The sequence below is a fragment of the Manis pentadactyla genome, chromosome 5 (assembly GCF_030020395.1).
Source record: "Manis pentadactyla isolate mManPen7 chromosome 5, mManPen7.hap1, whole genome shotgun sequence".
In the NCBI taxonomy this organism is placed as follows: Eukaryota; Metazoa; Chordata; class Mammalia; order Pholidota; family Manidae; genus Manis; species Manis pentadactyla.
Genome location: NC_080023.1, coordinates 58,446,893 through 58,465,573, shown reverse-complemented (window position 1 = coordinate 58,465,573; position 18,681 = coordinate 58,446,893). Strand labels below are relative to the sequence as shown.

The following is an 18,681-nucleotide window of genomic DNA, read 5'->3' as shown; positions in this document are numbered from 1 at the left end:
AAGAACAAAGTAGATGTTCATGGATTCCATTAGGTTTTTAAAAATCTAGTTGCAGAACAATATGACCCCATTTGTATTTTACATAATTAAGTACATAATATTTAAGCAAAGGAAAAGTCTAGACAACTCTACATCAAACTCTAGTAGTGGTTATTTTGAGGGTGAGAATTCATGAATTTTCACTTTGTTTTATTCATTTTTGCTTTGTTTGAATTTTTACAGCAATTCTGTATACTTTCCAATCAGAAAAGACTGAAATTTAAAAAAATACTGTAGATAATAACATGTTACTTTGGCAGGTAATGAACAACTCCATGTATATATTTACAACAATCATAAAGATTTTTTAACCATGCCCTTAGGTTGTTCATCATAAGGTCTGGCTATTTTCTGGCTTTGTAACAATTTTCCACTTCCAAAGGGAAAACAAGTTTGCTTTTTCAATGAAGTTTGGTCAGAAATAGGTAATGTGTGACATGAGAGTAGACGTCCACCAAAAGCAACTGTTGACTCATTCTACTACTCTATGCAATACATCCTAAGGGTATTTGTGATATTGGAATACAGGCAGAATGCTACCTATTGAAAAGGGAAGAAAAAAGTGACATATATAAAATGTGCCAGTTAATTATTTAAAATGTAAGACCTGCCATTCCTTTTATTAAATGTTGAGTACAGAAATGCCTGCAATGCTCCTGGGGTTCAATTCTTTCACAGAAAGAGGTAAGGGTATGGTTTAGGAGCCCCACTTGCTGCTCAGTCCTGTGCCTACACACCTCAATGCTCCTCTCTGAACAATGAACACTAAGATGCTTGTCACTGTTCCTCAGAGATGCCTCTAGGGGAAATTTCATGAGTCACGTGTTACCAGGTGACACCCCTGACATCAGCCAATAGCAACATCAGCAAGAGAACTGGAGGTGCAGCTGCAATCGCCCACAAGCTCAGTCCCACTGCTCTTGGTGGCCTATATCCACTTATAGTATAGTAAATTGCCTTAATTTTGAATTAATATTAACTTAATCTAATGAATCATACATGGAAAACATTTTAACTAGGAAATTCTTTCTTTCTTACAATACTTCTATGGAGAAGAACTTCCTTTGTTGATAGGAAAAAGGTCCTAATGTCTATGGTCAAAACAGTAAGAAAACTGGTTCTTGGGTCTGTAGAGCTTTCAGTTGAATGCCGTGCTGCTCTCCAGTGTTTAATTACAGGACCAATACCAGAGGATCCAGAATATGGGCAAATTCCTCCCCCCTATCACACAGCATGCCCAGGGAACACTTTAAAATGTAAATGAGAGCATACAATTCTTCCCGGGAAAACTCAGTGTCTCACTGCATTTAGAATAAAATTAGAAAGTCCCCCTGTGTACTTCCCTGGCCTCACATACCACTGTGAGAAGTGACTGAATTACTGATAAACATGAAAAAGTAAGTCAAGTCCTTTTAAAGTCATACACTTAGCACAGGACTTCCACCAGAGTTAAAGCTAAGAGGCAAAATGATGAGAAAGATTTTCTTATCCTCCCAGCTGATTCCATACTCACCTGAGAATTAGAACTAAACCACTGCATTTAATGAGTACCCACTGCACTTGCAAATTTTTTAAAGAATAAAAGGAGATAGAAAAATAAATCAATCTAAGGTAATTGCAGAAGATAACCTGATAATGAAGAAAACAACTCTCCACAGCAGCAAAACAGAAGAGATTATTTATGTAGATTTACAAATAGATGAGCTCCAGACATATTTTTTTTTAAACCTACTTCTCCCCAGGTGTTTTTCTGCTTAATAAATATAACATCCAATCTGGAATATTGTTAAAGCATTAAATCACCTACATTTTGGCTTTGCTCTTCTGCTGTTAACTATTTTGAGCTATTTCTCAGTAAGACAGCCGCAACTGAAATCCTAAGTACATAGGCTTGGCAGAGCCAGAGAGAAAAAGTGCAGTGCACAGATTTGTTTCTTCTGTTTTCCCAAAACAGAATCTCATAGAAAATATGCCCTTAAATTTTGTCACCATGTAGCTGTCAAAAAGAGAAATTTTCCTCCTCTCCATAACTCTGCACATTAAACCCATTTCTCTTGCTACTGGTAAGTTATATGGCTCTAGGAAGTTGTGCAGCACCATTACAACTGTTCAAATTGTATCCAGGCAGAATAATCAGTCAATCAGAAACTTCAGTTCCAGTCGGATGGAAGTTTTTTGGGCCAACTTGGAAAAGTATACAGCACAAGTTTGACTTTATTGCCAAGATCATTTCCAGGACATTGGCTAATTAATTATAAAAGCTTTTTCAGAATAAATTTGAGCCTGGAAACCATTTCTTCCTACCCAAGCAGAGGGGGGGGGGGAAAAACAGGTTAAAAAAATAAAAGACCAGGTTTATTGCTTTTTTTTGCCATAGCTTCATTTTCTTGCAAGATCATTTTCTTCTTCTCACCCTAAAATGCTCCAGGAGCTTTTGTATTTGAAGTTGTGAAAATAGGAAGTATAGATACTAGAAATACTAGTTTGAATTCCTACTCTACCCTGGGCTGTAGAGGAGATCATGGGTCAGTTACAAAGCTTCTCCTCAAACTCTGGTGGGAAGCAAAAAATGGAGTTTTTCTTCTTTGGGGGATGAAGAGCTCATTGGATTAACTATGGCTACTGTAATAGATACAGCATGGAAGGAAAGCTGTTCTTAAAATGATATACTCATCAACCTTTACTTCTGGCTTTAAAAGTAAAAGGAACAGAACTCCTAAACTACATCTTCCAGGTTTCATCTTAACATGAACCTTGATTAATGTGAGATGTTAGTGACAGGCATCCAAGATTCTTATTTTTAAGAACTACACACACACAACTTTATAGCAAAACAAACACCCCAAAATCCTAATGTTCCAATGTATTTCTCCTAACACTGGAGTCAAATCTTACACAAGGCACATCTTAAGCCATCATACTTCTGCATATGCCCAGATGAAGACATCAAGAAGGTATGAAAGTTCTCTCAGCTACCATATACCAGCTGCTTATTGGCAAATTCCTGGCAAGAGAAGACCTGTGCCTAATAAAGGAAGATCTCAAAAGTCTGTCAACCAGATATTCCTAACTCTGCCTTACCCAGTATCAAGATCCCTGGAAAACCACATAATCAGAATGTTGCTAGGTAAATACCAAATGGAACCAAAATGTGCCAAATTGTTTCAAGGGCAATTCTCAGCAAGTCTTAGTGGACTGAGTTTTCCCTTTTCCACTCTTAATATATACCTACCAGTGTATCCAATATTCAGATAATACTCTCCCCAGTCATTTCAAGAAGTAGGCAAATGCAAGGGAGGAGAGCTATCCATATTAGGATATGAAAAAAGAGCAGTTCTAGGAGTCAAAAGTTAATCTCAAAGTAAAAGAAGGGTAATTAGGCTTGACCAAAGCAGAGAGTCTTTCATTTGGGAAACACAGATAAATAAATATGAGAAGGATAGCATCAGAGAATCTTACAAGTCAGATAGGGAATTCTGAATTTTACTTAATAGGAAGCCATTAAAAGCTTTTTTGATCTGGGGGGAAATATGGGGGCTATATAAAAAGGGTATTGAACTGGAAAAAGTGGAGACAAGAGATTAGTTTCAAAGGCTTTTCTAACAATTCAGTCTGAGGTGATGAAGACCCTTTTAGAGCACTGCTGATGAGCAGGAGAAGGAAGGAAGAATCTAAATGCCATTTCAGAAGGAAGCAAGATTTCCCCTTCCCTGTACTTTTCTGGATTCACCAAGGATTTCTTTACTCAGGTAGAATTTCCACCCAGTTAGTCTAAATAACTGGTTCTGTTTTTAATGTATAGTGCAATATTATGCCTACTCAGCACTTTCTATTAGTTCCAAGCCCAGATACCCACCCTACTGGGAAAATGGCCAAATTTCTACCATATTCTTTTCAAAAGGAAGCAAATCAACATTCAAAACCAAACTGCTCTTCATTTCCAATAGGCTACTGACTCTATGTTCTAGTAGACAAGTACACAGCCAGCAAGACTGACTTTCATTACCTTTGCCTGATGTATTCCCCAAAAGTTAACAATTGCCACCATTTCTTAGCCCTTTATAATTTACCAATATACTTTTTCATAAATGATCACTTTCAGTCCTCACAATAACCCTGAGGTAGGGACAGCTATTACTATTCTAAAGCTGTGGCAGCCACAGTTCTGAGACTGAAACTGCCCAAGAGAACAGACTGTAAGGGCTGGAGTCAAGACTCTAATTCCTACCTTCCGAACTTAGGTTCCTTCCCACACTGCTTCCCCTTCCCTCAGAGAAAGTGCAGAAGCCCCCATTGACAACCACTGATTCATTTTAACCTAAGGAACCATCATTTCTAGTCTTTTCCCAGCATCTTCTAGATATATTTTGTCTTATATTACAAAGAAGCAAGAATCCTTGACTTACCTGGTCCTTTTCTGGCTTATCAGAAATGTCATTCAGGCTAGAAGAAGTCAGATTCCTGTGGGCCATGGCTGGGCTGCCTGGAAAAACAAAAGTGAATCCTAATTAAAAACTTATTTTCAAAACCACAAAGACTTTGGTTGTATACTTCGTAAATGCAGGTAGATGAGGATGGGAATGGTGATGATGCTTTAGCTACATTAGGATTCTCTTGAAGGCTTTTCTGGAGTCCAGGCTGAAGCACAAACATGGTTAAATTGAAAGTACCTAAAAACCCAAACACTATGTTTAAGTCTTAGTGCCTGGCTCTATTCAAGGTAAGTAAAACTTTGAAAGAAACATCTAAACAAGCATAAACAGGAATTTACTCCTAGGTTGGTTTGCTTTTTGTCAGTGCCCTTTACATACATCCTACTCTACCTGGTGTCCTTTCCTTTTCCAGTCCCTTGTGGACATGGGCTCCTCCCTCATGTCAGCAGAGCTGGACCCATGATTCAGGCCTGGACCTCCTCTCCCCAGGCCACTTTAGTCCTTCCCAGGGCACTGCTTGCTTTGATCAACCCAAAAAACCACCTGCATCTCCTTTTCTGGCCAACATTTTATCCAGAATATTTTCCCTTAGCAGGCATCCAATCCAGAATTCCCACTCTTTGCCTCAAAGTAGTGCTACCATAGGTTCTCTTACTTCCTGATTTCCCTTAACATGCCAAACTTCTTATTCGAGTTAAAGGATGAGTTTCATCAGGAATATTTCATGGGAAGCAAGCTCCCTGGCAATAAAGCTGCTGTAGATAAAATCCACTAGCAATCCAGCCAGTGACTTAAGACATTGTTGTATGACAACAGAGGGGAGGGACCCCAGCAAGGGTGCTGGACAATCGTCAAGTGGACTGTGTAAATCAAAAGAATAATATTCTGTTCATCTGCAGCTGGACCTGAAATATTTCTAGGCTTAGTAAGCAAAAGAGTAACTTTTTGAAGGCAGGGTGCTGAGTAATGCATTCATCATTAATCCTCAATGATCTGACTCAGGCTGGTCTTCACACCCAAAGGACAAGGGTTGAAAAACAAGCACCGAAGGTCCAACAAAGCTTCACATGTGCTTCCAAACAATTCTTTAGATTACAGGGTTTAATTCCTTCATATTGAAACTTCAAAACACAATTTCACAAAAGGCATGTTAAGGGAAATCAATAGTTAATTGTCTTTAACTACTATATCAGAAAAATCATAATTTTCTTGAGCTAGCAAGATAGGACATTTTCCACTCCACTGCATTTCATTGAGTAAGCATGGCCTAGCTCTCTTAAACTCTTTACCTGATAGGATGCTTTATTGTAGAAAAATTTGAGCACAGGGCATTTTTCAAAGGAAAGTAACATCTGAAAAACTGCTTTATGAGCAAAATTAAAAGAACCTTTTTGAAGGCCACATTTTCCTCTCTGAACTACCTACCAGGTTTCCAGTGCCCACTCAATACAAAAGACACCAGGTACAAACATGAATGCTCCCAAATAATGTTGGGCTTGAATCTAATAGGAAATGATGAGTAAGCATAATTTTGCACTTTACATTAAAAAACAAAACCAGCTATTTGAACTAACTGGGTGAAAATTCTTCCTGAATAAGAAATCTGAACTATATATTTCTAAGGCAATGAAACCTTAGCAAACCTAATCATAAATTAACAGTAGCTCATGTAAATATATAAGGTTTATTTCTTATTATCCAATCAATTGTATGTAAGTGACAGCATTGAAATAATTTGAAACCAATTTTTCATTAAGTAATTTAAATTTCCTGGGCAATATCCCAAATTCATTGATTTACTTAGGAAACTCTAAATACTGCAAAGGTGCACTTCAACCCCTATCCTCACTGCTGCAAAATCTGAATAGGTAGATGCCAAATGAATACGGTTCTGTTATAATAGTAATCTTGATTATGTCACAACTTTTCCAAGAAGATTCATATCCTATCTCATCATTTCTCTCCTTTTTGAAAGATGTTATAGCATGGCTATCTATATTTGTACTATATGAGAGAGCAGAGAAAGGCACAGGTCCAAGCAATATGTAGGACCCAGATGGGGAAGACTAGACAAACGTTAAGAAACAACCAAACCTATTGTCTCTCCTAACCTTATCTGATTCTCATTAATAAAAGTAATATTAACAGTTTCACTGATGTTTAACTTTGTAATATACTAGAAGAATTCAGAAATGAACACTTCTAGGTAAACCCTAAGCATGATGATGAACAATCTGCAATCTTTTCTGACCTCTCTCCCTAGCAAACTTCCTACCACTACAGCCTAACACCTAGAACCAGAGACAAATGCTTCCTAATGCACTTGTTTTCGAAGTGTGGTCTCAGACCACCAGTATCAGTATCATCTGATCACCTGTTAGAAAAGCAGATTTTTGGGACTCAGCTCAGACCAACTATAGAAGTTCCCCCTTATACATGGTTTCGTTTTCCACAGTTTCCATCATCCACAGTCAACTAAGGTCTGAAAGCAGACAATCCTCCTTCTGATGCATTTACTGTCAGGAGGTCAATAGTAGCCCAATGCTACGTCACAACATCTGCATCACTCGCCTCATGTCGTCTCCTCATGCAGGCATTGTGCCATCTTACATCATCACAAGAAGGGTAAATACAACACAGTAAGATATTCTAAGAGACACCGCATTCACTTAACTTTTATAACAGTGTATTGTTATAACTGTTCTATTTTTAATTATAGTTAATCCTTTAATGTGCCTAATTTATAAATTAAACTTTATCATGAATTATGTATTTATAGTATAACCATTGTATATATAAAGTTTAGTCCTGTCTGTGGTTTTAGGCATCCACTGGGGGTCTTGGAATTTATTCCCATGGATTAGGGGGAGTACTATATATCAAAACTCTGGGTATGGTGCCCATCAATGCCACTTTTAACAAACCTTCCAAGTGATTCTGAAGCATGCTTAAGTTTGAGAACCATTGCTCTAATTAGACCAGCTACCTGTTCCAAATGTGATGAGTTTATTTGATTTTACATTGATACAAAACCAAAGATTTCACTAGAACACAGAGACCAGTATATTCAAAGGTCATGAAAAAGTATAAACCAGTATCTGAACCAGAGGGTGTATCCCAGTCTGACTCTGAATTGAAAGAAACATAGATAAATTGAAGTGTCCAGAGGGGTAGTTCTGAAAACATTGCTCTCCTCCTCCAAGCCACTGCTCCAAATTATCATATCTTAAGAACCCTCACCACATCAACACACAAAAAGTGTCTTACTCAGTTTTTCCTCTAAATCTTCACCTATACAATCAAATAAATTTAAAAATACTCTGTTTTGGAAACTGACTGTTTAATCAGAAACATATTACCCAAATCAAAGAAGACAAGAACAAGAGCCAAAGGAGATTACAAACCAGAGTTTACTGGAATCAGAAATTCGTGTGTGGCATTTTAGCAAACCTGGGAAGCCGTTATACAACTAGTCCCTAACCACGTTCTATTGTAGGTATTTTGCACCTGACATTCAATGAGACACATTGTCAGAATAAATCAGTACTTTCCACTTAAGAGTTTTGTCCTATAATGTAAACTTATACTGAATCCTGAGTGAATGGGGGTAGTTGAGGAAAATGTCACCTTGTACCAAAACAGTGAAATGCAAGGGGGCCCCAGAGTATGCTACGTCTTATGCAGATGATGATTCATTTACTGGAAAGCTATCACCAGGAGGCCCTTCCCACCTAAAATCTAGGGCATACAAACATCACATAACTGCTCTTGGTTCAACGAAACTTTGTTTTTTTAAATTCGACTTTTACAAGAGGAGAACAGGAAGAGTCAGCCTCAGGTGCATAATCATAACTAATTACCATATCACTGTTTTCTGGCTGTAAGAAAAAGAAACTTTGTAGAATCACATTTTCAAGCAGTTTCACACAATCAAAAACAATTTCATTTTCAAAGTACCCACTTGGCAGGTACACACTGTTTTCTGCACTAAGTTTGAAAATTAATTGCATTCTGTACTAAGTTTGAAACACTGTTATTCTTTAGTACACATGTAGCAATTCATAAAGGCCTTTGGAATTAAACCTATTAGATTAAATAAAAAGAGGTGAGCAGAATGGACAGCATAGGGAAAAGACAGTATTTAAATGTGTACATATTGGATTACAAGTAAACATGCACGTAATACAATGATACATAGACTCCCCTCACTCAACCTCTTATTTTAATACTGAACCAATACAGAACCTAGTAGCCAGCAAAAACAAAGACCACCTGGCCTGGGAGCTAAACTGAGTTTTTTATACTTAATAATAATTAAATATAAGTTTTAGCATGAAAAATAACTAAGTTAACTTACATGCAATAGACATTTAAGTGAATCTGGCCATTACTGTCATAATTCAGAGGTAAGGGTCTGATTTGCCCTGCTAAAAACCACAGAACTAATAAACGTAATTTCAGAGTAATAAAGGCTATGTGTTCTGTATCCCGCTGATTCACTGATATTCTTTTCCCCCCTTTGTTGACATAACAAATATATTAGAAAATGTCTATATCTAAGATTAAGAATCCATTAATCCTTCTGAGTACTAGATAATTTAATTTGCATTATTTTACTTAAGCCTCATCAAGTAAATGAGGTTAGTATCATTATTACCACTTTACACATAAACTAAATGAACTTCAAGGAGTTTAAGTTCATGGTGACACAGCAAGTGGTAAAGCTATAATTTAAATGTGGATCTCTTAATACCAATCCCACTGCTCCTGAGGGTAAGAAAGAGTCTCTCTAGGCTGTTTACACATCAAACACATAAAACTTCATTATTTCTAATAAAGAGAAAATTTAATGTACAAAGACTATATTCTATTTCCATGCCAATTATGTATAATACAATATCACTAAGGATGTTTAAGGCAGAAATGTTCTGGGTCTCTAATTTAGCTGTTCCCAAAAATGAAGTGTGCATTTCTTTATTTTTTCATTTTCATAAATACAAAAAAGCGAAGGGAGAAAAACATTGAACTCAGTGACTCTGTTTTCCCCTGTGATTAAATAGTAGCCCCAAACCACAGCTCTGTGACAAAGGAGAAAGAATGCTAAAAGCAAGAGCAATGTAATTATAAAAAGTAATAATGCCACATGATCCTGAATTCCCTAATTCATAGTCATAGCCAAGTGTTTGTAAAATTCTACAAAATACATACAGCCAATTTCTCCATTATTTCTATATGGGTTTTCCACATTTTAAGTCACTCCAACTCCAATTTCAACCACTAAAAACAGAAACATAATGGAACAAGTAGAATAAATCAGTTGGGATACTCGCAATGGGTTGGAGAAAGCCTAGAAGGACTGGCTGAAAAGATAATCCTGGATTATGTCAGACAGATTCCTAGCCTTCCATAGCAACAGAGTATCAAGAGCTGTCCCCACTAAAAATAATAAAATACACCTGTCATTAAAACCTCAACCCATTTTCATTCCCCACCTCCAAATAAAACACAGGGATACTTAAAATACAAATACTGACCTAAGGAAAGGTAAAAATATCATCAGGAGGAGCTCTTTGAAGGAATTCCATAACTAAGAGAAAATCAGTTTGTATATTTTGCTTGGTTCATTATTTTTTTATTTTTTTTATTTTTTTATGTTCATTTGAGAATTTCTGTTGTTTGTTCATGATTTAATATAACATAAACTCCAAGAGCCCAAAGCAAAGGCCCCTAGATTGTCTCGTTCACAGTCATGGCCTCAGAGCCTGGCACTAGTGGTGCTTAATATTTGTGAATGAATGAATAATAGCAACAGAGTATCATTTTACCTCCACTTGGAGTCACTACTATAAACACTACTCTTCAAAGTCCAGTCCCTAAGGAGAGAGATGCTGTGGGCACACTCCAAGAGCCGTCGGACTCGGAAAGCCTCACAGTCAATAAGGAAGAAGGTTGTAGGCAGCCCAGAACTAACAGAACAGAAGGACACTGCCAGACTGGCTAACAGGCTGTCAGTCAGCAGTGGAAACAGAAAAAGGAAGTGATAAAGGGGAGGAAGAGAAACCCCCTGTGAAGGAAGAATCAAGAGATGAGAAATGAGAGAGGCATCAGAACCTCAGAGAAAGGAAAGGAGAGCCCTGGGTAGAGACAAAGAATGGATTGACTTGGAGAGTGAAGTAAATCTGGAGGGAGGCAGAAGACATCCAAAGATCCAGAAAACATCAAAGTATATGAGCAAAGGTCTAGCCAAAAGCTGATGGCATCCCTACCATACGGACAAAGGTACTAGGAAACACATCCTTACAGAGAGGGCTGGAGGTGTGCAAAGGCCAAACCACAGCCTAACAGACACCTATGCCAAGGAGTCCGCACAAATACTATCTTTTAAAGACAATTCTCTACCCTTTTGAGACCTCTGCTGTCCACATGCCCCTTGATAATCTATCCAACCTCAACCCCACTGACCCTGTCTGTTTTGAATTTTCTGACTACTCTGTGGGCTTTTTCCGAGATTCAATGTTAGGTTTTAGACATCTCAATGTCCACCAACACACAAGCTTCATCTCTTCTAATTCTTTCTAAATTTCAACCAGCAAAAGCAAAATACTCTAATCATGGTGACTTCCATTCTAATAATATTGCACTGGATATTTCATTTTTATTATGATTTAAAACATATAGTTCAGTATTTTTTTTAAAGCATCTCATTCTCTTTCTTTCTTTGCATGCATACACACACACACACACACACACACACACACACACATACACCAAGGCATTTAAAAAATCTCCATTCAGCTGAGGAAACACTGGAAAACAAGCAAGGACTGGAAAACATACTAAATAGGAAAGTCTCCATAAAGTTCTTCAAGGAATCTGTGGTCCCTGTAATTAAGTACAATGTTTGTGATTCTATAATAGCTCTTTCTCTGTGTCTCCCAAGCACACACACACACAATATAAAACTACAAACAAAAACTTATTTCATCCAAAGAATATAGGTAGAAGCATATAAAATAATTTGTGGCCTTATCTCATAAAAATAGAAAAGAAAAGAATACCTTCAACAAGCCTATGCTAGCTGGTAAAAGGCTAAGTGGGAAAGACCCAATGGCAAATACTGACAGAAGTAAATAAAACAGACACTGATCCAGAGTGATTTTACTAAATGCCCTTAAGCCAAAGTAAGTAAGAATTTCAATAGGTTTTCACAGTCACATCTTTCCAAGCCACAACTTTCCAAGTGTCTGATTTTCTAAGTTGGGCCTACTCTCTTGTATCTATACATAGACATCAGATCCAAGATACAGTAAAACTTTGCTAATTTAGATAAACAGAGGAAGTCTCTGAATTGACGAAGTATCTAAATTGAAATAATTTAAGAAGGCTACCAGTTCAACTTAGTACATAACTTAGCAGATGAGTTTATCAACTCTTCCTCCCTAAGTACTTTTAAAATGATAGATAAAAAAAAAATACTTTTGAAAAAAGTATGCACATTAATTAAAGGAACTGGTAGAAGACCAAGAGAGACAAGATACTTCAAAAACTTTCTGGAAGATGAGAAGAGGGGCTATGAGAACCTGATACTATTTACACCATGTAGAAATTACAGTGCAAAATATGTGCAGAGAGGCATGTATTCAAAAAAGAGATCTTCCCTGAAAAACTCTGAAGAAGCTTCATGCTGGAAGATGCCAAGTATAATGGAGTATAAAAAGGTACAGGCTGAAAGGGCTCAGTTCCTGGGAAGTCTATGCACAGAAAGCTTAATTCCAGCCCAGTGGGCAGAACACAGATCAGCCAAGGCATTTACACCACAGGGCTCTTGGCTTAAGAGGTATTCAGAAAAGACCAGGGCAATTACCGCAGGTGTTTGTAGATCAGAACAAAGTCTTCTGAACTCTAGAATCTAGGGGGCACCTCAGGATAACCTTTCCTATTCACTCTTAAACAAATCCTCTTTCTTAAACACAGAAGCACAATTGAGGATCATTAGACATTTGAAAGAGGAAGCCCAAAACTAAAACACCCACCAAAAAAAATCAAAAAAAGTATAATTTAGAAAGTTAAAACAAAAATTCTATTAGTTTGCAGAGAAGTTTGAGAAGATACTGCATCTATAAAACATGGAAAGGATGTTATGAAATATAGGACAAGGAAATGTTTTAGAGTTATAATTACCTTTAAAGAATATACATGATTGCAAAAAAACAAAAGAAAAGAAAACAATATAGGGGTTAGAAATGAAAACAAAAAAAATCTTCCAAAATGTAAGGGGAAAGGGGACAAAAAGCTAGAAAATTTGAGGAAAATACAGAGGATCAATCCAGGAAAGCCAACATCTGACTATCAGAAGTCCTACTATACCAGAAAAAGGAAAATGGAGGAAAGAACACTATTAAAGGGAATATTCCAGAGCTAAAGGACACATTTTTTTCAAATCACAAGGGTCCCTACAGAAAAATAAACAAAGCAAACCGCACACACACACAAATCCAGCCATGTATGTAGATGAATCATTGTGAAACTTTATCACACCAAGAATGAAGAGAATAGTCTACAATTTTCTATCTCAAGAGGAAAAGAAATAAGAATTAGACTTTGCAATTCTCTTAATCAATATAGAATAAGTAGAAGAAAATGGAAACATGCTTTGGAAGTTCTGGAAGAAAAATTATTTTCAACTTAGAATTCTATACTTACCCGAATTATCAATCGAGAATGAAAAAAATAATAAAGAAATTTTCAGGCCAGGAAAAACTCCTAAAAAACTGTCAACTTTTATATGTCCCTTTATACAACATTTACTTGAAATGCTATTTACCAAAAAGAAGAAATAAAATAAGAAAAAGAATACATGGTCTCCAACTCAGGAGAGCAATGACAGTAAATGCGAGAAGAGCAGCTGTGCGGCAGGTCTGAGGTGATGGTGCCTGTGGAGCAGGGGGAGCAGGGGCAGGAAACAGCAAGGAGGATGCATTGGCAAGGAGGTCTATAGAACTCATCGGTATTCTTGAAATACTGAAAGAGCTTGGGAACATGATAACAAAAGGTAATACCCCCACAAAATGCAATTTAAAACTCTAGGTCAGAAAAACACACCAAGACTGTACAAGAGAATGTAATTATAACCTGTTACATATCTTTACAGAAAACTATATTCATATAGTCATAACACTGTAAATGTTGTTTATATATTTCCTACCATAGAATCAGCTGATAGAGAATACATAGAATGTATTTATAGATAGAGACAAAAAAGGAAATCTGACCAATACTGACAATAACTGGAAGTCTGGACGTAATAGTAGCAAGGAGAGAGAGGAGCAGGAAGGGAAGGGAAGTTAATATCCTTTTCTTACCAGGTAGAAGTCAAACATCCCATTATACTTGATACAAAAAGAAATAAAAGCGTAAGTTCATTCCTTAAAATTACAAATGTAATTAATAACAGGACTAGAAATAATGATATAGTAATAATATTTGGAGGAAGAACATGTTCAAAATAGATCAAATCTTTTCTAGTAAACAAAAAACTAAGAGAAAACATTTAAGATTGACAAATCAATAATAGTAAGATAAGCTTTGTATACAGAGATATGAAAATAATCATGAAAAAAACTAAAAAAAAATTAGAAACAATTTAAACAGTTAAAGTGGTTGGTAGAAGGGCAGACCTCAGAACAAGGAAAATGAAGCAAAGGAGTTGGTTTTTCATTAAAGTCCTTCTGTGCTATTTAATTTCATAACCATTTGTACATTATACTTTAATAAAAATATAATGCTTACATCTATTTAGCAAATGATAAATGTTAATTCAATCTACTTTTTTTATTTCTAAGTACCTGAGATTAAGTTGAAACATTATTGAATATGCAGACATTGGGAGAAATAAATCAAAATTTAATATAAAGTTGGAGATCAAAATTTTAAGAATATAAAATTAACTCTAAGTATGTTTAACATGCTCCATGAAATAACATTTACACTATTTTTTAAATTATGGCAAAAGAAAGTTTTCCTGAAGGTGCTGCCTGAATTAGTTAAGATTTTTATCTATAACTCTAGTCACCAAACATCTTATACCTAAAAGTATACGCAGGAAAAAAAAAGTTTGTTCAGAAAAGCAGGCTACTTAGTACAGTCCTACATCTGCAGCAGATAAATAGAGACGGCTGTCAATATCAGTATTGGTTTAGATAGGGATATTGGTATAGGCATAGGCATAGACATAGATGGAGAAAACCTTAAAAGTAATAGACATGTTCTCTAGTCTTCCAGCTATAAATGCAGCCCCTCCTAACTGCTCTTGAGTTATATCTACAAAACATAACCTGAAAGAAAGCCATTCAAATGGGATTCCTTCTGTATTAAGTCTTCATGGCCTTACTGATGCAAATCCAATTAGCCGAGACACACTGGACAAGTGGCGACCACAGGTGACCCACCACTCAGAGAGTGCCGCCAGGAAAGCAGGGCATGAACGCCTCTGGACCCACTAAGCCTCTATCATGCCAGTGGCCTGAAGCCTCTCCACACTGAAGCGCCAAAGTCTGAGCAAGAGCAAAGGCAGGGTACAGCACCTTCCCTGGTGCGTGCTTGCTCACACACCCACTGTCTCCCCTCGGAGAGGTTTATTAGACAAGTCAGCCAAATCTAGCTTCCAAATGGCATGAGTGCTTTGAGGTCTCAAGTGAGCCTAGAGTCACTCTGGAGAATTCTAGTCTAAATTAAGATGGGCCCTGGATTTCCTTCCTGTGGAAAAGCCCAAGCCAGATGGAGATGCTTACAGTTCTGAGTGATAATTAATGTCCTACTCCTAAATCATATCTAGTCACCTAGTTCTAAAAAATCCCAAAGGTGAGAATATTTAATTTCATGACACAGACCTGCATGACATCAAATTCCATGCCATCATTTTTCTATCTAGTACTGGGTGGTGGTTCACACCTTCCCCTCACAGATGAAAACAATGAGTCCATAAGGGGAAATATAAAAGGAAACCAAGAGATATCTTTATCATCATATCATGGAAAGAACACAGAGTAAGAAAAGATTGTAAAATGGAATGATAATCCCATACAGGATTCTTGCAAGGATTAAGAAAGGAAACATATGAGCAAGTGTCCTGCACAGATATGCAATAAATATCACTTTTCTTCTCTTTCCTTTTGGCCTACAATCATATGTATAAATCCCCTCTCACTCGAGATCCTTAGAAAATTGTGAACTATAATTTCCATGGTAAGATCCCATCATTTGTTATTTACCAGCCTAAGGGGACGAGTTCAGAGAAGTGAGAAGTTGCAGCTGGAGGCGGAAATCACCAAGGTGACTCAAGAATCAGGACTGAGACCTAAAAGAGCTGTTATTCATCCCACAGAGGGTATGTGATGACTTAAGGCAAACCAAAGTTAAAGAGCATCTAGAAAAAGTATTAGATGTCTCACTAAGCACAGAAATAATTAATAATTATTTACTTCAGAAACCTATGCAATGTACCAAGTTATGTATGTTACGAAATGCTGATAGAAATTTCTAGGTAATCTCTAATGTTTTCTGAGGAGACTAGTTCATTTTAGCACCTGTCAGTCTGATTTGAGGGCAACATATGCCTTTCTTTATTTACTGCTGAACTGGTATGGAGAGTGAATGGATGGGAAAAGAGAAAATGGTAAAATATTGAACTCTCAACAACAAAAAGATGCAGAGACTCTAAGAATGTTTCATTTGGTCTAGTTATGTTATTCAAAGATTGTTTACATCAGGGGGCAAAGGTACTTTCTAAAAAATCTATTCTCTGCCGAACCAAGATGAAGAAAAAAGTGAGAACGAAACTCATATCAATAATAACCTGAATCAGTGTTAAGACTTTAGCTTCAGAAATTCCTCATTACAGTAATGCTGGAATTTTTTTCACAAGTATACATTACCTGGAGCAAGAGTACAATGCAAAAGGTACATTAAGTTTAAATGCCCCACAGGGTAGATGCTCCGGAAGGCTTGGTATGTTATAGATGTGGCTCACAGAGCCAGAGTTAAAGCGCACCTGCAGATCCTCAACTAACTTCTCTCCCAAGCAGATTTTCTCCTACAACATGAGATACATATGCAGTCTCCTATTAGCTGCTTATATGTTTTTGATGACAGGAAATTTGCCATTTAATGAAGTAATCCATTTCATGGTAATAAATTCATTCTCACATGTGATAAACTGTCTCAACTTCCCAGGTAAGTAGTAGCATCTAGATGGACCAAACACCAAATGTATATGCCAGCCAAAGCACATGCATGCTCAAAAAGAGCTCGCTTCCATTTTAATACACCTAACTTAAAAATAACCTACAGCTTTTCGTAAGCTAGAGACCCTTGCTTTTCCTTTTACAATTCCCTAGCACTGGGGAGTTGGTCTCTGCAGCTCTCATGCCCTCCCGAAAGCTGGTAAACACAGGCCCCTGATGGAGAAACCCTACTTCTTCATACAAGAGGGATGGCACTATATCCCTGCCAGTAGAGCTTTACTAGCTTGAACTTGGTAAAAGGTTTTGGAAAAGCACTGAAATTCATGAATCATTGAATCATGAAAATGAAAATGACATTCAAACCCTTATCTAAAACATAAGGAGTCTCAAGTCAGTATCTTCTTTTCTAAAAGGTTCATCCATAGGGCCTCATTCTGTTCTCTGAAGCACCAAAACAAAGTCTTCTAATACTTGTAGTAGGCCAGCTTTCATGAACTAAGTAAGTGGCCCTTTCTCCAGCTCCTCTAATCAACCCCTCTATGGCTGAGTCAGATCTCTCACTATCTGATCACCCCCTAAATGATCTCTAGATTCTCATTCTTTCCCTCAGATGTGACGACCCACTCTTTCCACAATTACTCTGTTCAGGAGAACCAGTTTATCACAAATATCATTCTCCCCTTGGAAATAGCAAGTTGAACCAGGGACTGTGTCTGCCTCATTTGTTGTATTTTTCTAGCCCCTACCTGAGCATGGTGGAATAGAATTTTAAAAATTTAAGTTAATGAATGAATTGGCAATTTGAATGAATTAATGTAACACCCAGTAAGTATCACTGTAACTGGATATAATAAAATTATCACCACTAAAGTGGAAGGGATAATTTTTTTTTTTTTCTGTGGTGATAATAATCATTCTTACAGAAGGCAACAGTCACAAGTAATCACTGACGTTATTATAAATAACAACAACATGTACAGGCTAAGCCACCAGCTAGTTAAGATGAAAGTCTTACAGGCTCCAGATATGTCCCTAGAAACACAGACAAAAATTATTCAAAGAGGTCCTTTGGAAATTGATTCAACCTTGACTCCTACAGCGTTCCTAAAACCCAGACCCCAGCTTAAGTGTATACTAGAAAAATCAACTTTTAAAGTATGACTTTCATTGAAGGGAAAACTTGTCTTCAAAAACAAACCTAAGATGGTTTGATTTGTAACCATGGTTACTACCTGCAAACCCATCACAGTATATGGCTCTTTCTACAACAAAAGCTGATCACAGCCCATAATAGTCTGTGTACTCCAGGTGTTACCTGGGGTTGATAAGAATGGGCCTTAGAAAGCAGAACCATCCCAGAAAATTACACTTCTGAATGCTGACTTGTTGCCTCTCATTGATAAACACCAGGAATTTCACTTTCTGACTTGAAACAACAAAACTGATTCATCAGTGTCCACACCTCCTGCTAGCAGACAAGAGCAGTACCGTGGCTGAAAGCAGGGAGACCTGAGGATGGAGAGAATAAGAAACAGAGAAAGAAATAAAAAGTAACCATATCATCTGGAATCTACACAACTGAGTTTAAACCCAGGTCCCCAACTTACTGAGTGACCTCGAGCTCCACCTGCCAGATGGGTAAGGTTAAAGTAGAAGAAAAACCTCATATTCTCATGCCTTAAACAATGATTTATTTCTCACTCATAATAATGTCCACTGTGGATTGACCGGGGGTTTGGTTCTGCATCTCTGTCCTTAGGCCAGGACCTAGATGCACGGAGCAGCCACTCTCTAAAACACTGCTGGCTTGAAGGAGAAGAAACTCATGGAGCGTGTACTGGCCCTTAAAGTTCTCATGAGGAATGACAACCATCTCTTCTGCTGATGTTTCACTGGCCAAAGCAAGTCATGTGTCACACCTAACTCCAAGTGGCAGAGGAAGTGCAGTCCTCATATGTACCCAGAAG

At 37.2% G+C, this 18,681-nt stretch overlaps 1 protein-coding gene across 4 annotated transcripts in view; it reads right to left on the bottom strand.

The window, feature by feature from the left end:
* SLC4A4 (solute carrier family 4 member 4) overlaps positions 1-18,681 on the bottom strand; it is a 316,692-nt gene that overhangs the window by 127,437 nt on the left and 170,574 nt on the right. For all 4 annotated transcript variants that reach the window (XM_036878971.2, XM_036878970.2, XM_057502301.1 and 1 more), the window contains exon 7: positions 4,446-4,522. In XM_036878971.2, coding sequence (XP_036734866.1) covers positions 4,446-4,522 — 77 coding nt within the window. The remainder of the gene's footprint in view (positions 1-4,445; positions 4,523-18,681) is intronic.